The 20419-nt window shown below is 49.7% G+C and overlaps 1 protein-coding gene across 1 annotated transcript in view; it reads right to left on the bottom strand.

Annotated features, from left to right (window-relative positions):
• The window catches only part of PEPD (peptidase D), a 136513-nt gene that overhangs the window by 12323 nt on the left and 103771 nt on the right, over positions 1-20419 (bottom strand). The window contains exon 12 of the mRNA XM_077309906.1: positions 9105-9253. Coding sequence (XP_077166021.1) covers positions 9105-9253 — 149 coding nt within the window. The remainder of the gene's footprint in view (positions 1-9104; positions 9254-20419) is intronic.

Here is a 20419-nt window from a genome sequence, read left to right as displayed (position 1 = left end):
GGAGGACAAGCTCTAGTAAGTCCTGTTCTAAGCACTAAGGTCAAGCACTTTGGCTCGCTTCGGCTGCCTCAGTGATCACCAAAGCCCAAGGCGGCACATAGGAGCCCAGCACTGTGGCGCGGAGAGAGTTGGCAGTGGCGCACCAGCTGGCAGCCACACGCACTGCCACCAACCTTCTTCTCCGCACCGCTGGCCACCTCGGGCTTCGGGGATCGCCAAGGCGACCAAACCGAGCCGAAGCGCTCAACCCTATGCAGCCCTCCCATGTGAGAAAAAAATACTCCACTGACTTTGGCTGTTCCCATATAGGCACACAAGCATGCACACAGCTCCCGAGAGTGGCGGGATTGCCACCAGGCAATCTTCAGCAGGGGATGGTGGACTCTGTAGTTTGAAACTGGGTTAGAATCCCCATTTCTCCATATGCAGCCAAGCTGGGTGACCTGGAGCCAGTCATAGTTTATTTGATTTGATTGAATCAGGAGCCGTTGCTGGCGTCTGATTTAGCAGCTCCCAAAGAGCTGTCCTTGAAAACCCTGCTCCATCCATGACCTGAGGTGCATGCCATTTGTAATCTTGAAACTGCATAGACAAGGAAGTCCATGTGCATTAACTTCAGAGCTATTGTACATGGCACCCAGCTGTTGAGCTGGACGCCTGTTGCTGAAGTCATATAGCCCCAAAGGCAGCTTTGTCCATGTTTCACTCCAGAGCATTTAATTTTTAAAAGGGTTCTAGTCCTTATGGCTTTGAAGACATACTTGAAATCTCAGAGGCTACAGAACCAGCAAAATTGGAGTTTTCCAATAGTTGGGGGCAGGGCTTCAATGGCTCCTTATCCCTTACAAATAATAAGATTTGTAAAGGTTTGTACAAGTCACAGAAAGGGTTGTACAAGTCACAGAATGAAGAAAAGGGCTTTTTTATACTCCACTTTTCACTGCCTGAAGGAGTCTCAAAGCATCCTACAAACACCTTTCTCTTCCTTTCCCCACAATAGATACCCTGTGAGGTAGGTGGAGCTGAGAAAACTCTAAGAAAACTGCTCTGTGAGAACAACTCTGAGAAAACTGTGACTGGCCCAAGGTCACCCAGCTGGCTGCATGTGGAAGAATGAGGAATGAAACCCAGTTCTCCAGAGTCTACCACACCATGCTAAAGATTGTCTTGGGGGGGGGGGCAATGTTAATATATTTTTTTTTTCCTAGAGTGGAACCCTGATTTACAGCTGTAGTTGTAACCCTAACCCCTTTCTATGTAGCACAAAAACTGTGACGCCTCCCCAAAACAATACAGCACCCATCGGTTTCGCCATCATGTTGCCTCATGACCTACACCAGGGGTAGTCAAACTGTGGCCCTCCAGATGTCCATGGACTACAATTCCCAGGAGCCCCCTGCCAGCATTCGCTGGCAGGGGGCTCCTGGGAATTGTAGTCCATGGACATCTGGAGGGCCTCAGTTTGACTACCCCTGGCCTACACTGTGGAAAACAGCCAAAAATGCAATGTCCTCTTCAATCATTATAAGGATCATGCAGAGGGATTCTTTCGCTGCCCACAAGCCATGAACCAATTTATTCCAGAAATGGTACAGCGACACGCCAGTCACATCCTTCAAGGAACAGACTCTGGTTGCATCCCATCAAGTAAGCTTAGTCAAGAAAAAGCTTGATGGCGTTCCTCAAGTCCTCACTCCTGCTGTACAAAACGTAGGATATCTTTGCCTTTTTGTTTTGGAAACTTAATACCTCCACGATAACTTCATAATGATACCATAGTCCGAATCAGGGGCACAATCCGTGGCAAATGCATCAGCTATTTGCACCAGCTGTCTGCTGGTTTTGTGAGGCGGCAGCCCGGGAAGCCCAGCTTAGCCTACTCTGGTCAAAACTTTGAAGCTACTCAGGGCCAGCCCTGGTTAATAGAACAAGAAGAGTTGGTTCTTATCTGCCACTTTTCTCTACTGGAAGGAGTCTCAAAGCAGCTTACAGTCGCCTTCCCTTTCCTCTCCCCACAACAGACACCCTGTGAGCCCTGATATTACTGAAGGAGAAGAATAGTTGGTTCTTATATGCCCCTTTTCTCTACCCGAAGGAGGCTCAAAGCAGCTAACATTCACCTTCCCTTTCCTTTCCCCACAACAGACACCCTGTGAGGTGGGTGAGGCTGAGAGAGCCCTGATATTCCTGCTCAGAACAGCTTAATCAGGGCTGCGGCAAGCACAAGGTCACCCAGTTGGCTGCGTGCGGGGGAGCGGAGAATCAAACCTGGTTTGCCAGATTAGAAGTCCGCGCTCCTAACCACTACACCAAGCTGGCTCTTGGAAGTACTTGGAAGGGAGACCTCCAAGGAAGTTCAGGATCACTATGTGTGGCAGGCAGTGGTCCACCACCCCTGCATGCCTCTAGCATGGGACGTCCCATAGGTGGGCTTGCCATGAGTAGCCTACGGTTCATAGGTACCTCCTTCTTCATGATATAACCCAACCTTTCTCCACTCTTTTACTGTTGAGAAACCCATGAAACATTCTTCAGGCTTTGAGAGATTCTAGAAGTGGCACGATTGTGCAAAATATTCTTGTGAAAAATAGCTGTGTACATGCCCACCTGAGGCCCCCCCCCTTCCCACCCTCTCCAGGCCCATCATAGGCCATTTTGGGAGGAGTCGACCTGACCATATATGGTCATATCACCCAATAAATGCTTTAACAAAATTTTAAAAAATATAAATTAAATAACTCCCGCCCATTCAGGAAATCCTTCCAGGACTGTCAAGGTTTCATGAAACCCTGGCTGAGGACGTCTGATTATACCCACTCAAATGTCCCTTCAAAAACATCAAGAAGAGGTACAGATTAGGGATGGCGCAAGTTAAAACAGGAAAGAAAGATGATTTTCTGCTGTAGCAATCTCTGTTGCCTGTTCCCTGCCCCCCGCCTCCTGCAATATCAATGAAGTGACCCAGTTTGATGAACGTGGAAACCTTATGAGGAAACTCCTCACTGGAATTGCAGCATTCAGCACTGAGGGTCGTAAGACCCCCAAGCAGCTTCTGCTGAATTGGGGGGGGGGACCCTGTTATTCTTCAGTTCCCATCAGAGAATCTCTTCAACTCTGAAACACTCTAGTTCATTCCCGTGGTGGCAAAGAACAAAATCCAAAGCACGCTCTTGGAAAATAAATATTTCATTCCAGACCCAAGAGGCAGGCTAAGAAGTTTTAACTTTTTAACCGTAACCCCCAAACAAATAGAAAGTGGGTTAAATGCATTCGGAAATGAACAATGTGCATGTCCCAAAGACAATCATTTTGAGAGTTATCCAATATGCCCAACTGTTTGGACAGTTAAAACAAAAAATCACATCCAGGTAACTTGAAGGTCATGGCTATCTCACTGCAGCTTTGAGCATTGGCGGGCATCCTTCAGGGGCCATTGACATTGGCCAAATTTTGGACAGTTTCAGGTCTAGCAGCCATGTTGGACTGCTATAGCCCAGCAGCTCCTTCAAGACCAGCACAGTTTCCAGGGCATGAACTTTTGAGAGTCCAAGCTCCTTTTATCAGATTATCTGACATCCGGTATCTGGCAAAGGTAGTGTATCCCCTGGAAATCTTCTAAGTCTTTTGCAATATGCTGCAAAGGACGAGACCAGCAGTTGTGCAGAACAGCAGCTGTTGGGTCAGACCAAGTCAACGGGAAGGTGTTTGACTAAGGGGGTGGGCTGGGGAGTGAATCTGCTCCCCCTAGTCTTCCAGAACGGTTTAAGTCAGCATCTTGCTTGCTGGGGACGGTCCAACCTGTTGGGAGGTAAGCCGGCTGAACAAGCAGAGAGAGATGGGCCAGGAGAGTCCATGAGGCTGACTGGTGGTGCTGCAAGTGTCTGAGCAGGGCCAGGATGTTTGGTCTGCCTCACCCAGGATCAGCAGTGGCTTGCCAAGGTCTTGGGTTGGGCACAGGGGATGGCCTTGAAATTAGAGGTCACTAGGCCCAGATGGACATAAGGGCATTGATTTTGTATTTCTGTCTTTCCCAATACATTAAACCAAGGGAGCTCACATTAAAACTTTTTTTAAAAGAAGCAGAACATAACTGATAGTGAAAATAGCAGCAGAGGAAAAGTTAGGCCGGCAAGTGAGGGGAAGATCCGAAAGAAAAACAGAATGGATGGAAAATGCAGGAAGAAAGATGCTCTCCAACGATGCTGGTGACACCACGGAGGAAGCCCTGCCACCCGTTACCGCCTGCTTGATCTCTGGACTCAGTTTCCGAGAATGCATATCAGGGCAGAACTCAAATCACCTTGCTCTTTTTACTCCTTTTTACCCCCATAGAAACGCTACATGTAAGTTATCAAAACTCTTTAGAGTGGCTGTGGGGCTATGGCTTGGTGGCAGAGCATCTGGCATGTAGTAGGTTCCCAGGTTCACTCCTGGCACCTCTATGGTCAGAAGCAAATTCTACCATAGAGTTTAGCCCAAAAGCCAGAGTGTTCCCCTCCCACCTCTCTGACATGCTGACGTCACTTCCAGATGATGTCAGCATGTTGCGTCATTCCTGGAAAGTGCCTCCCCCATCCTCCCCCAATCCCCACAGATAGACCGGGCAACCCGACCCAGTGATCTTTGTGGTGGGGAAGGATTTGAATTCTGTTCTGACCCAGCCATCACAGCACTGCATTTAAAAAGGATGAAGGGGGTGGATGGGTGGGAAGAAGGGAATTGTTCAGGAGATACGGGAGGCCGAAGGGATTCAGAGGTCACTTTCACTTTCTCAAAGAAAAGACACGCAGCGGGGCAAGCCAATTAGCAGGGGCAGTCCGTGTGCCCACTGAACAAAGCCAGAGAGGTCTTTAGAAGCCCTCCCCACCCACCTTTTCAAGTCAGTAGTCAGGCAGACTTCTGTGGATGCACCAATTAACATTCCCTCTTATGGGCCAGATTCCTTTAATGTTTGCTGGAGACCAAAGAGATTCCCCAGAAAGACTCTCCCTTGCCTTTTCCACTCAAGGTGTTCAGAGACGCATTCATAGATTGATGTTGTGGGAGACGCCAAACTTCTCAAAAATGTTCAGAACACCCCACATTAAGGGATACAGTCTCAGATAAGAAGCCTCCTTATTTTTGCAGGTGGCTCTGCAATACACAGCACTAACTAAAGGCATAATTTTAGGCCTCCATGTCAAGGCAGCAATTTGAACCTGGGTCTCTTAGCCCCTCGTTGGACTGAGGAGAGCCCTCATGCTTACCGTTTTGCAAAGGAGCACAGAAAAGGAATTCATGTCCATAAAAGTGATCACAGACCCAGCCCTGGCAGATGCATCATCATTTCTATTGATTTTTGAAGCGGGGCTCAGCTACAAGATTAGAGCCGACATTCCCAATTTGCAAGCAAGTCTGCTGTGTGTGTTTCAGGGTAGGGGGCGATTAATCAATGCGCTTCCATTCTCTCCCCAAACTGGGAAAATTCACCCTTCCCCCATTTCCATGTAAGGCATGAGCCAACGAGCATGATGCTACTGGAGGCCCAGGTTTACACAGCCTGCCTGGAGGGTCCTTGGACTTTGGAGTTCTGTCTCACACGACGTCTGTACTCTGGCAAAAATCTGCTGATGATGCGTCTGCTCCATTCTTAATTCGCTTCCAAATGAGACAGCCTGAAATGCGGGTCAGTGGACCAATGGCTGACCTTCTCACTGGAGCCGAGGCACATTACTGGTCCGCGGCTGGCTGCTCAGCGTGCGCCTGGCACAAGACAGTGGTGCGCACAGAGGGAGGAAGTGCTATTGGACGACTCAGGTGACCGTGGGAGAGGCAAACGGGAATGAAAGAATACAAAACAATATACAGGGCCAGGATCGGTCAGTATTTGCCTTTCCTGGGGTTTCATTTCTTCCCATAGATCAATAAACAAGACTGGAATGGTGCCCAAGGTGGGTAGATGCCGGGGGCAGTGGATTCTGGACATCTTTATGGGTTGCACAGTATAGGATGGATCACATCCACTGGGCACCATCCATCAAGATACTGCTCTGGGCAGGATACACCCAAGTGACTTTTCACAAATGCTGCTCATGTCAAGAAGGCCTGCCAAGGAGGAGCAAGGACTGAAGTCTGACAAGCAGTGTTTCAGAATGGTTAGGCTTCTTAGCCTAGGACAGCCTTTCTCAACTTTTTTACCATTGAGAACCCCTGAAACATTCTTCAGGCTTCAAGAAACCCCAGAAGTGGCGCAATTGTGCCGGATATGGTTGGGAAGTACATGCCCCAGAGAAGTTTCTCCCCTTCCCACCGCTTCCAGGCCCACCATTTTGGGAGGAGGGGTCAACATGACCATATAGGATTAAATCACCCAATAAACATTTAACACATTGCTTTAGGATGCTTTGGGCTGATCCTGCGTTGAGCAGGGGGTTGGACTAGATGGCCCCTTCCAACTCTGATTCGATGATTTGAAAAATATATTTAAAAAATCCATTAACTCCCACCCATTCTGGAAACCCTTCCAGGGCCATCAAAAAAACCCAGGGTTTTATGAAACCCTAGTCTAGAAACCCCAGGGTTTCACAAAACCCTGGTCTAGGGCTTGACAAACCCAGGTTCAACACCCCCCCACCGCCCCCCAGTCAGATGTGAAGCTTCTTGGTTGACCATGGGCCAGTTATCTATTTCACAAAGTTATTTTGAGGGTCACATGGGGGAGAGGAAGGGCTCCCAGTCTTGGAAGGGATATAAAAAAAGGGACATAGCAGACAGCTGTGGGTGAAATAAAAAAGAAGCCACCTCCCTGAGGAGGTGGGTCATTTCAGGGCGCCAAATTTTGGGTGCTATCATGGGCTTGTGTGCAAGTCCTACCCCACTGAAGAGGAACAGGGAGCCCAAAACGCTGCTCTCATGACAAGGTTTTGTGGACCGCAGAGGTGTCAAATACAGAAAACAAAGGCAGGCTGTGTGGAAGGGGGGAAAAAAATCCCTCCAACAAAAAGCAGCTTTTGAGCATATTTGGAAGCCCTCTGCTTTTCTCATATTTTACTGAAACAAACCTCATCAATCAATACAATCACCCTCTCTGCCCAGCTAGTGTCTAAAGCAATGTTTCAGCTCAGGAGGGATTTGGGGTGAAGACTGTGAATACACAGGGAGTCTGGGGGGAGGGAGGGGCAGGGGAGGGAGAGAACTCAAGAGTTGCCAAATTGGCTTCCCTCACTGCTGCTGCTGCTACCACTTCTCCTTGGGAGCCATTTGCTTGACAAAAGAGGGCTTAATTAGAACTGAGGAGGAAAGCCAGCCAGTCCGGGGAGATCTGATTTTAAGACAATGGGACAAGGGAAAAGTTAGAGGAATTCAGTGAAATGTTAATTAGCAAAGAACTGGGAAAGGGCACAGGTGAGGCACACCACCTTTCTCCTCAATGCATTGCACTTGGCTCTTCAGACAGACAGAGCCCCGCCATTCCCCTGCTCTCCTGTAGCCATCCTTCTTTCCAGCCCTCCTTTCCCTCACAACAGGATAGACAGCCAGTGAGGTGTCATGGTTAAGAGCCCTAGCATCTAACCTGGAGAGCTGGGTTTGATTCCCCACTCCTCCACATGCAGCCAGCTGGGTGACCTTGGGTAAGTCACAGCCCTGTCACAACTGTTCTGACCGAGCAGTAATATCTCTCAGCCTCACCCACCTCACAGGGTGTCTGTTGTGGGGAGAGGAAAGGGAAAGCGATCATGAGCCACTAAGACTCATATGGGTAGGGATAAGTGGGGTATAAAAACCACCACTTCTTCTGTCTCAAGCAGAATGAGCTGGAACTGAACTCATGGCTGCCGTCAAGCAGGAGCTCTGTGTCCAGGAACGTTTAGAAAGGCACACAGTGACATGGCATTGCCACATTGCCAATCCTTCCTCCCCCAACGCTCACCTCATTGGACCATGATGTCGCAGCAGGTATTCTGGGGGATCACGTTACGCAGGGCTGCCGATTTTCAATGGCAGCAACGTGCTAGCACAACAAGTCCAGTTCTGACATTAGTAAGTTTAATTAGAGGCAAGCCCCTCGGTCTCAGCCAGGAGTAGAATTCACAGCCAGACCGGCTTATTTTATTTTAAAATATGGGACCAGCCTACCTAATTATCATCTTTTGGGGAGGGAGGGGGTTCTCTTCCTGATTTTTACTTCTGTTGACAGGAAAAGGGTATTCGGAACATTCAATGTCAGGATTTCTCAACCTTACACTCATTAAGAAAAATAGCAACCCTTAATTGCAGTATGATTGCCTCCACGTATGCTTCTGGCTCTTGTATATGGTACTAAGCAATTGGACAGCAGTGGTCTCGTGTCAACTGTGGGGGCAGAATTCCACTCCTCTGCTCAGCCACAGCAGCAACATGGATTCCTTGTTGTAAGGACTGCAGAGAGCAGGGACTCCTCAGACTTTGCCAGGGGTTTCTTGACAAGAAGAGATGTCGGGCATTTCTGAAGGTGCCTCCTAGGGGTATTGGGTGGGCTATAGAGCAGGGGTAGTCAACCTGTGGTCCTCCAGGTGTTCATGGACTACAATGCTCATGGGAATTGTGGTCCATGAACATCTGGAGGACCACAGGTTGACTACCCCTGCTACAGAGCACCTTCCCAGTGTACAGAGGGGCATGGCAATCTGGCCATCCTCTTCTGTGACACTTCCCCAGCTTAGCCTACCTTTCTGGTTGGAGGGGAGAATCAATGTTACACAATGCTTTGCGTCTTCCTTTGGGAGAAAAGCAGAACACCTGTATCTGTCTAAAATCTAAATAATGTGACACAGAGAGGGTTGCTTGATGTTGTACTTTGGAAGACCATGGCTCCAGTGTGCCATTAATGTGCTTCGTTTGCAACCATCCCCACTCCGTTCTCAGAAAAAACTAAGGTCATCTACCCCAGGTTATGAAGCAGCAAAGAGGCATGAAAAAGGTACGTGGCAAAGTCACCAGGAATCATTTGGGGTTCACATGAAATGTGGCTTTGCCCATCTTTGGTTCCAAGTACTACGAAGTCCCTGCGGGGAATGAAGCATTTCCCCACCGTGGCCTCTGGCTGAGTAGTCAAATGCTAAAGCACACACACTGACGCTTTTTACCTGGCCTGACCGCACCCATCACAGCCCGGCAGGACTTCAGCACAGCTTCATAGATGGCCTTCTGGTCTGGGGTGAACTTCCCATTGGCTGGAAAGGTGCAGGTGATATCCGAGCCGTAACAATGGTATTCTCCTCCCATGTCAAATAAGCTGCGAAAGAGAAAGGAAAGCAGTGCTCATTAGGAGGGTGGTGGTGGGGGAGCATGCCTCCGAGAAAGAAGAAATCCACAGGGTCTTTCAGGCACACCTGCTCAACGGTTTGCTACCTGGCAACAGGAGAGACTTCGGTCTGGGTTTAAGACGAACAGTTTTCCCTGAAAAGACATATAGAGGAGCATGCGCACACACACTCCCCTCTCAAGAAGCAGGGAGAACCGCCTGAGAAACGCCTGAAAGAAAAGCTTCACTTCTTCCAGTAAAACACCTAAATGATGCATTTCCATAAAGGGAATATGGTTGTTTTGAACATTTAAAGTCTTGCATTACACTGTCCGTTGGATCCAGACAGTTTTGTCATCTAATCTCATCTATTCCAGGGGTAGTCAACCTGTGGTCCTCCAGATGCCCATGGACTACAATTCCTATGAGCCCCTGCCAGCAAACGCTGAGCATGCTGGCAGGGGCTCATAGGAATTGTAGTCCATGAACATCTGGAGGACCACAGGTTGACTACCCCTGCTCTACAGGACCGCTGTAAATCAACGTGCTTTTCACGACCATTTCCCTGTAGCCATAAAAATAGCAAAATAAATAAACAAAGCTGGCTGAATTAATACCTGGAATATACCAATAAGGTATTTTCAAGTATTTTTTTCCAGCTCAGATTAGCCGAATGCACACCCCTAAAGGAGACCGGGTAAGTGGCTATTTGCAAGTGTTCATAGAGGTTTGAAAAAAAAAATCACTTTTTTTTTTTGCAGGCTAGGTTTGCACTTTGTCCTTAGATAGCTGTCAGCCCTTCTGTCTGATGAGTCTCTGAGGAAAGGTCGAGTCTGACAGAAATGGAACTCCATGCATTCTTTGTCTGTGCCAAAACTATGGAACGCACCAGGGCAGACAGCGGTTAAAGGTCACCGAGCCTCTCCTAGCCGGGCTGCACCAAGCTGCCAACTGCTCCTCTCCACGGAGCTCTTTGTTGCCTTACGATGCCTCAAAGTCAAAGGCTGGGGTGGATCTCATTAGCTGCATAATTAGCGGAACAATGAACCGAGCGCAGGACTCACTGGGCTAGTAGGAAAGATATGAGTTTGTTAACTAACAGTAATTTGGAGATGAACCCCCTCCTCCTAACACCCACCTGCAATTGTTTGCACATGCACAGACGCTAGGGTTGCCAACTTCCAGGGCACCCAGCATAGGAACTGATCCGGTTCCCCTGGAGAAAAAGGCTGCCTTGGGGGGTAGACTCTATGACATTTACTCCCCCTCCGAGCTTTCTCCCCTCCCCTTCTCAGGAGGCACCACAAATATCTGGGAGTTTCTCAACACCTATTTGGCAACCCGCATCACTTCTCAACACCTATTTGGCAACACCGCATCAATTAAACTGTGGGGGCAATCCTAATACATACCAGAGAGAGAGAGAAGACAGAGAGAGAAGACAGAGAGGACAGAGAGAGAAGACAGAGAGAGAGGACAGAGAGAGAGAGAGAGAGAGAGAGAGAGAGAGAGAGAGAGAGAAGACAGAGAGATATAGACAATGAAACACACAATGAACATCAAACAATGTATTTATCTCTTTTTTGTAAAGTCTTTCTCCCTAATGGGGTTCCAAAGCGACCTACAACAGCCTCTCATTCCATACTTTCATCTTCACAGAAACCTCCCTGTAAGATAAGCTGGGCCGAGAACATGCCATTGGACCAAGGTCCCACGGTGGCTTTCTGTGACAGAGTGGACATTTGTCTCCCGGAGCCAAGTCCAACACGCTAACGACTATGCCGCACTGACTGTCTACTACAATAAAGCCACCAAGCTTGGAGCAGTTTGCCAACGGCCAGTTAACACAAAGAACACTAAACCGGTTAAACCCTGAAGTGACTGGGGACTCCCTTTGTCACTTCTGGTAAGGAATTCTAGCATTGCATCTCCCGTCCCTACTGGAGGATGAGCAGTGCTAATCAAACAATGCCACTAAATACAAGTTAGTTGCTACATCATAGTCAAAATATTTATTCCTCTTGCTTTTCTCCTCAAATGGCTCCAAAAGCAATTTACAACAATAGTCATGAAACAAAAGACATGAAACAATACTCCCCCCTCCCCAATATCTTGGGCTGGCCTTGGCAGGGAAGGGCCAGCAAGTTGGGCTCTTGCCCTCTGGACCGGGGTACCTGGTTTAGGTTGGGAATTTCCCAGAGACTGAGTTGAGGGGTGAAGCCTGGAGAGGGCAGGGAAGAAAGTGGGGTGTAATTCTCAGCATCCACCCTCCAAAGTGTCCATTTTCCTTTAGAAGAACTGATCTGGATTGTCTGGAAATCAGTTATAGTTCTAGGGGTTTTCCAGACCCCACCTGGAGGTTGGTTCAGAAGAAGAAGAACAAGAACAAGAAGAACAAAACAAGAACAAGAACAAGAACAAGAACAAGAAGAAGAAGAGTTGGTTCTTATATGCCGCTTTCCTCTACCTGAAGGAGTCTCAAAGCGGCTTACAGTTGCCTTCTCTTTCCTCTCCCCACAACAGACACCCTGTGAGATAGGTGAGGCTGAGAGAGCCCTGATATCACTGCTCGGGCAGAACAGCTTTATCAGGGCTGTGATGAGCCCAAGGTCACCCAGCTGGCTGCATGTGGGGGAGTGGGGAATCTAACACAGCTCACCAGATTAGAAGTCCGCACTCCTAACCACTACACCAAGCTGGCTCATGCCTCTCGCCAGGCCCACATAAAATGAAGCAGTGCCGCAAAGGAGTGTGTGCCAAAGGTGTTTTCGGTTTCACACTACGCACACATGTACTGTGTCTAAAGTTGGCTGTGAATGTCTTTTTAGCTGTTCGCTGCTTTGAAGGCCCTAATTGGGTCAAAACGTGGGACAAGACTGTTTAAAATAAATCACGCTGCAATAAACTTACACCGCTGTACCAATTACGCTCTCCAAGACATCCAGATGCCAGCTCTGTTGCCAGCTACTGAACATCTGGAGCTGCTTTCTACCGAGTCAGACTCTTCGGTCTTTCCGGATCAGAGCAGCCCGTCACTGCCTGACAACGGCTCTCTGGGGTCTTGGGCAGAGAAAAGCAGTTTGTTCCGGCACCTGCTGATTGAAGATCCTTCGCCTGCGAATTTCTGGGAAATGCTATCCTCCCTCCCACCACTCTCAGCCCACCTGCTCATCATCCAACATGCTACCTGTTGTCAGCTGTCAGCAGTGTCCTTCTGTGGTCCACAAAGGACAAACGGGTCAGCCTCCGCATAGTCCATGGAGACAAGCCTGGTATCAAAAATGCCAGCTGTCAGTCTCTCAAGGCACTCTGCTGGTGTTGCCATATTGCAGCACCTGGCTTCAAAAAGAGGTTCCCAAGAGGAAACGGCTGAGCAAGCTGGATCGTCTGGACCAGGGGTAGTCAAACTGCGGCCCTCCAGATGTCCATGGACTACAATTCCCAGGAGCCCCTGCCAGCAAACGCTGGCAGGGGCTCCTGGGAATTGTAGTCCATGGACATCTGGAGGGCCGCAGTTTGACTACCCCTGGTCTGGACTTAACAGCTATCGTGGGGCACTAAGCTAGTAAAGTGCAACTCAAAATGACCAACCTAAGCTGCTCCTTTCTTGTTTTGTGGGCCTTTGGGCTCTATCACAGGCCTACTGCCATGCTGGGAATCTCATAGCCATTGACATTTTTAGTTCAAGTATGAATATGCCTGGGGAAGGCACTGGCAAACCACCCCGTATTGAGTCTGCCATGAAAACGCTAGAGGGAGTCACCCCAAGGGTCAGACATGACTCGGTGCTTGCACAGGGGATACCTTTACCTTTACCTTTATGAATATGCACCTGTCAGCCGAGAATCACACTACATGAGATGAAGGGGGCTCTAAACATCAATGATTGCGTCTCAGGTATTTCTATTATCATGGCCACAAGAAGTACATGACAGGTATGTGCCCCCCCCTCCCCGTTTGGTGAGTTGGAAGGGGCCACAGAGGATATCCAGTCCAACTGCCTGCTCAAGGAGGATCAGCTGAAAGCATTCATACCCTGCCTTTCTCCCCAGAGGCGTCCAACAGAATCTAATGTTGGTCTCATCTCCTCCATTTCCCCCCTCACAAACAACCCTGTGAGGTAGGCTAGGCTAAAAGTGAATGACTGGCACCCTGAAAGCTTCCATGGTGGAGTGGGGATCTGAAAAAGGATCTCCTAGAAACTAGGAGGGCACTCTCACTGCCACAAACACTGGCTCCCTTTATTTAATGTTCCAGTTTAGGTGAAACCCCGACCACAAAGCGTGTGCCAGCCCGCGTGCATACACACACACACATGCACGCACACACACACAGACACAAAAAAGGCCAAAGGGTGCTGTTATCAAAGATTGTTTCAAAGATTGTTGCCTGGGAGTGCCAGTTCTTCAGATGCTTCCCTTCGGCTAGCTGGGCAGCAGCTCCGGCACACGGTTGGAACATTTTGCTCCAAGCAACCTGATCAAACAAGCGGCAAGTGAAAGAAATAGGTGAAAAGTCGGCCCTTTGAGTCTGGACTTCTACTGTAAATAGCGTCCTGGAGGCCTCCCGCTTTTTGAGGTGACTCAGCATCAGCATCCGGTGGCGCACCGAGCCGTTTGGTTCCATGCCCAAAGGTCTCCGGAGTCTTCCCCTTGGGTCCCAGTCAGGACACCCGGGCACCACGTCAGCGCCCCAGCAGCCCACGTCACCAGTTCCCCCAGCAGGCAGGCGAGGGGCGCAAAACGCAAATCGAAGGCCAGGCACATGGCTCCCGAAGTAACTCAGCTCTGCAGGGGCAGCCGGACTGTCTGCTGACAGAGAAACAAAACGTCTCCCTCTTCCGGATGACCTTTATATAGCCAAGGTTTTGGGCGACTTCAGATCCCTCTTTTGGAACCGCTTTTCAAAGGCAGTCCCCTCGCTGAATGCATGGTGGAAATCAAGCCCAGCTGTCCAAGCAGCCAGGATAACTGTGACCTGGACACCTTGTCTGGCAGTGGGACCCATTCCTTGCGGAGTGGAGGCACCATGCTTTAGTGGCCTTTTGCTGGACGGGATTAGTGTGGTTTGCAGCACTTGGGGGGGGCATCTGCACAGCAGCTGGGGGGTCTGCCCAGTAGATGGAGCCATTGTGGCATAGGATCACATTTCTGTCTCAAGACCAAAAGCAGCTGTGCACCAATTGATGCTTCTTTGGTGCTTTGGGGGATTTGAGTGCTCTAAAGCAGTGGTCCCCAACGTTTTTATCACCGGGGACCACTCTACGCTTGACAATTTTACTGAGGCCCGGTGAGGGGGGGGGGTAGTTTACTCCTCTACTCTCATCCACTGCCCTAACACTCTCTGATCACTACGGTAATGTTTAAACATCCCTTAAAAATAAGATACAAACACACCACAACAATGAACATAAGGAACATTTTATTTTCACGGAAATTTTAACTCATGACAATGACAAATCAACGGGAACCCTGAGCTTGTTTCTCTGCAACGAGATAGTCCCATCTGGGAGTGATGGGAGACAATGACACCCGAAGTAAGGGGCCGGGGGGGGGATGAAGTAAAGGGCCGGAGGGGGGGGGAGAAGGCGTCCTTCGTAGCCCACCTCCAATTAGACGACGGACCACATGTGGTCTGCGGCCCACAGGTTGGGGATCGCTACTCTAAAGCTAAAAGAAAGCACCTTAGGAGAGTGCAGCGCACAAATTGGGTGGGGGTGGTGCTGAGGACAGTTCCACACCCTGCTCCATCTTGGAATGGAAGCCCCCTTAGGCCACAGGTTTGACTGGGGCTCCATCCCCATGACAGCCCTTCAAAAAGAGGTAGGAGCGACTGGTGGGTAGCCACATGAATGTACAAATCTGCCTTACTCTGGATCAGAGGTTTGATCCATCAAAATCAGTGCTGCCTACTCAGGCAGGCAGTGGCTCTCCAGGATCTCAGGCAGAGGTCTTCCGTGTCATCTACTGCTTGGTCCTTTCAACTGGAGATGCTGGGGATTGAGCCTGCGACCTTCTGCATTCAAAGCAGATGCTCTGTCACTGAGCTGAAGTTAATCTGCATGTTCCTACTGGATCCTGGTGCTGTTTTGTAATTTTCCGGGTCATAATATCACCCTCAATTCTTTCTCCCCTGATCCAGCTTGGCCTCCGTCAAGGAGAGGTGCTTTTCAGTATCTTTTCCCACCTGTGCAGTTACAGCCAGTATGTACCTAACCAATCTTGCATTTTTCTAGCAGATGCAAAGAAATGGCAATGCTAAGCACACCTGAGGAAGCTGTCCAAGCCAACTTCCTCCTTACCCAGTGGCCAGTGCTGCCAAGTAAGCTTTGCAGCAGCCCCTAAAGCCCTCTGAGCTCTCTCCTGAGATCTGCAAAGCTATTTTGATCCTTGAGCAAGAAAGGCCCCCATATATCTCTTCCTACTTGGTTTCTCTCTTGTCCGTCCTCTGAGAAGACATCGAGATCCTACAGAGATCCGTCCTACTACTGAAAGAGCTTTCTTCTAGCAGAAGAGCCAGCCTCTGACACAAGATGCTCAGCTAGGGGAAGAGATCTGTGGGATCCAGCCCGGAATGAGTAAGAACCACATAAGAAGAGACAGACAGAAGCTGAGAATTCTCTGAATCCTGATTTGCTTTTCGCCTGCTTTTAAATGATGGACAAAGTAGACATGTTTAATATTTTTTTTGTCTTGTATGTATTCTGACATGTTTTGTGCAGTGGCTTTCTAAGCTGCCTTCAGCGTCTCCAGCCCAAATGCCATATTTGGTAAGTGGAAGGATAGGTTGGAACTTTAAGAAGAGAAGCCAAATAAATAAATAAATAAAATGGAAAACTTTGCTTTGCAATCTGTAACCTCTGTTTAGGGTGAGAAGGTTTTAAAGGTCCTGATGGAATGCGGCTAATCTGGTATGAGCAGAAACCCGGGCCAATTGGGAAAGAAGGCTTTTGAATCAGGGCACTGAACTCGTTTTAAGGTTTCCCCGATTAACTGGAAAACCTGAAGGGGAGAGAAACCACAAGCATTAATCCTGGGGAAATGTTAACGCCTCTGAGACTCACCCTGCTTGGCAACGTGCATTTGGATCGAGCCTCAAAGAAAGGATATCTGTAACAGAACCCCGCGTGCGCTTACTTGCCAGTAAAGGACGGTGAACTCAAAAGAACTTAAGACACCTTCAGGACTGCAGAATCCTAGGCATTTTCTTTATCACTTTTTATATTTTAACTTTCCTGCACTGAGCAGGGGGTGGCATACATCAGGGGCAGTCAACCTGTGGTCCTCCAGATGTCCATGGACTACAGTTCCCATGAGCCCCTGCCAGCGGTTGCTGGCAGGGGCTCATGGGAATTGTAGTCCATGGACATCTGGAGGACCACAGGTTGACTACCCCTGATGTATACATCACTCCTCCCCTCTTATCCCAACAACAATCCCGTGAAGCAGGTTTGCCTGAAAGAGAGTGGGTGGCCAAAGGTCACCTGGCAAGCTTCAATGGCAGAGAAAGGATTTGAACCTGGGTCTCCCGGCTCCTTGTCTGAGCCCTGCCGTACACTGGCTATTAAGCCAGATCGACTCATGCCAGCTCTTCTTCTGAACTGGCTCGGTGGCAGAGCACCTGCTTAGCATACAGAAGGTCCCAGGTTCAATCCCTGGCCACTCCGGTTAAACAGAATCAGGTAGGAGGTGGTGTGAAAGCCTCAGACCCTGGAGAGCAGCTGCCGGCCTGAGTGGGTACCACTGACCTGGATGGACGAAAGGTCTGATTCAGTATGGGGCAATTGCATGAGTTCATCTGAATGTAGAAAGTAAAAGCACAACAGATGCTTTGATGCTCGCCTTTCAGTTTCTCCCCCCCCCCCCTCCAAATGTCCGTAGCGTGCCGCAATCCACTGTGGGCAAACAGCCTGTCAAATCCACTGATGTGTGGCAAATTGAATCAATGCAGGTGGGCAGGCAGGCAGACTTTTACGGTCCGCTCGGAGGTAAAGCCAAACGGTTTGCATAGCGTGCCAGAAGAAAGCAAAATCACTCCTGAAGGGCATAGCCCAGAGCCGGAACCCGGGACAAACGCATAAAAATGTAAAACTTTTTTTTGTAATGGTTTCTAAAATTAGGAACCAAGCGTAATTTATGATTCTTATCAAATGCTTTAGTATTCTTTGAGGCAGGGTTCATTGGGGGGGGGGGGAGGAGTTGAGGAGCACCCATAATCCGGTTTCTTGAAAAGGTAATGCTGACTTCTCCCTTCCTAATGCAACACTGCCCCCGTCGGGTCAAAAGTAATGACAGCACTGAATATTTTACAGGCACTGTTCTCTGGAGGTCTGCCTTTGGACCACCTGCTTGCAGACCTTCCCTGCTGCCCCTGCTTTTGGGCCCCGTGCAAGCTGGCCAGAGCACCTGGCCCAAAAGTACCACATCGCCAGCCTGTAGGAGACCAAGCGAGACGGAAGATAAAGGCCGGCCGACATCCCTGCTCCATCCTGAAACGCTTCGGCCATTGCGGAATTAAATGCTTGATCAGAAGGGGCTGCCTAGTGAACTTTCCTGGAGGTTGGCACCCCGACTCAGGCAGGGCAGGCAGGTGGCCAAAGTTGGCTTGGAGCATTCTGGGAAGGGGCCAATGCTGGGGGAGGAGGGTGGGCAGCTTGAAGAAACGCTGGCCAAGTGCAGCACTGAATTAAATGGAGAAGAGTACAGCCCAGTGGCACAACACCTCTTCACAGCCTAAGACCCTGACATGTCCAGTTAAAGAACCTGGCATCAGGTGATGTGAAGGAGCTCGATGAAGGGGGGAGCTCAAGGCAGCAGGGTTTGAGGCAGGTGGGCTGGTACAGGAGGAGATAGTCTTTCAGGAACGCGGGCCCCAAAGCCTTCCACATAAGGACCACTTCTTGGAATTCTGGGGCGCCAGGGCCATTTGTGTGAGCAGTAAGAAGCAGTGCTACTTTAGGTCATGTTTCTGCTTTCCATATTATTTTTGTAGTCCCTCCCAAGGGTACACGGGATCCCACCTATGTTGCCACCGCATCAAAAGCCGACACAGGGATGACCATGAACCAATTAAAACAAGCAGTCAGAGACAGGGGCGCATGGCGAAGTCTTCCCTATAGAATCGCCGAGGGTTGGACACGACTGAACGGATAACATCATCATCAGGATACCCCCCTGGAGAAAATGTAACTCTACTAGGGTGGCGTGCATTCTTGGATATTGCACTGCATTATGGATATTGCGCTATTTTACTATTGCACGAGAAGAAGAACAGTAGTAGGTTCTTATACCCCACTTTTCACTGCCTGAAGGAGTCTCAACACGGCTTACAATCGCTTTCCCTTCCTCTCCTCACAACAGACCCCCAGCGAGGTAGGTGAGGCCGAGAGAGCCCTGACGTTACTGCTCTGTAAGATCAGCTCTAACAGGACTGTGATGAGCCCAAAATCACCAAGCTGGCTGCATGTGGAGGCTCGCCAGATTAGAAGCCGCCGTTCTCAACTGCTACACCACGCTGGCCGCTTTTAACTGAAGGACAGTACAACCTGGGATGGTTGTCCTCTCCCACCAAGCATGCAGCTTCGGGAGGGATGCACATGGAGGGGGGAGGGAGGGTAGGGGCACCCACCTAGCCAGCCACATCAGCCGAATCAACCCTGGTGATCAATGGGGTGACAGATGTGGCAGCTACACCGCCCTCACATTCACTGTGCCACGTGGCCTATAATTTGTGTTCTGAAATGTTTTGTCCACCCCAGAACACCCATCTTGTCAAGGCACAATGATAGTGCACTGGGCTACAGATGTGTGCTAACTGCATCTCTTATCACTACTCACTCAGAGAAGCAGCGACTGATGTGGGGGTACTGAAGACCGGTCCTTGAACCGCTTTCCTCCGGAGACCCTCCCCCCCCGATATTTCAACACTGGAGGGCTGTCACCGGCCTGCCCCTTTGGGAAGTTGGCATTCATAGGCACAGAGCAGGCTCAATGCTCTGAGAACCTAGCAAAACTTTTTTTAAAAAAAGGAAACAAGGGCTCCGAATGGGGAGCGCTTGTGTTTACCGAGCGGCGCGTGGGCAGACCGAACCCAAACAGCATTAATATTCCGCAAAGCGAGAGTATACAAATGTTATTTTTAAAAGGAGATTATCTGCTGGGGGCTGGAAAAACCTGACAAACTTTGCTCGCTAAACTCAACGCTGAATTTCCTCCAGAGTGTGTTTATCAAAAGCCGTACGAGCAGAACGTCTCATGCCAAAACAGCGACTGAAGCAGCTGCCTCATCTCCTTTTGAGCAGAGCAGGGCTCCCAGTTTGGCACGATACGTTCAGGGATGTGGAGAAAACATCCCCTTTTTTTGGAGTTGGGGTTGGGAGAAAATTCACTTGCTCTGCCTCAGATGCTGGAGAAACCCTGCTGAGTGGTTGAAAGGGAGATGGAAACAAAAGTCCCCAAATCAACCCCAAAACAAGCAAAGCTGAACAAAGCTCAATGAACAAAGTGTGATGGACTCAAATGATTCCACGGGGTCCCCCTGCAGAGGAAGGGAGGAAAAGTCACATGCTGTGCAAGAACAGACGGCGCTACGCACAGCCTTGCTTTGGAGCTGAGCCACCGCAACACGTGTCCAAATCACAGAGATGCTCTTCCGAGGGGAGACGAAGCCGACAGCAGCTCTAGATCAAGGCAAGTTTTGCCACTGGAGTCTACAGCTGTAACAGCTCTGCCACATAGAGCCTGTAGGGTGAATTCCCCGGTTTGGTCGACCCTGGAAAGAAAGTGACCTCCCCGCTCCGCCCCCTTGCTTGCTGCGGTGCCCTCTCCTGGACATCTTCCCCGCCTATCCATTCAGTTTAGTTTTATTATGGTCATAGACCGCCTATCCACCTGTGTTGTCCTTCCCCATGCTTAACCATCCATCCTCCCCCTCTTTTTCTGGTCCTCCTAGTGATTTCCCCCCCTTCCTGACTGTACTGAGCCATGCCTGCAGCTGAAAGGGTGGGTGGTGGGAGAGCTCCCACTGAGCAGGTGGGCGAGTTGCAGAGGACCCCGTCAGAAGACCAGAGCCTTGACAACCACCCAACCTGACAGTCCCCTGAGGCCGGCCCTGTCGCCGCTTCCCTAGCTCCTTTGCTCTTTCTGCCATTTTCCTGTC

This window comes from Paroedura picta, chromosome 14 (genome assembly GCF_049243985.1).
Source record: "Paroedura picta isolate Pp20150507F chromosome 14, Ppicta_v3.0, whole genome shotgun sequence".
NCBI classification, from domain to species: domain Eukaryota; kingdom Metazoa; phylum Chordata; class Lepidosauria; order Squamata; family Gekkonidae; genus Paroedura; species Paroedura picta.
The sequence above is the reverse complement of the archived record's forward strand: the minus strand, read 5'-3'. Positions and strand labels throughout refer to the sequence as shown.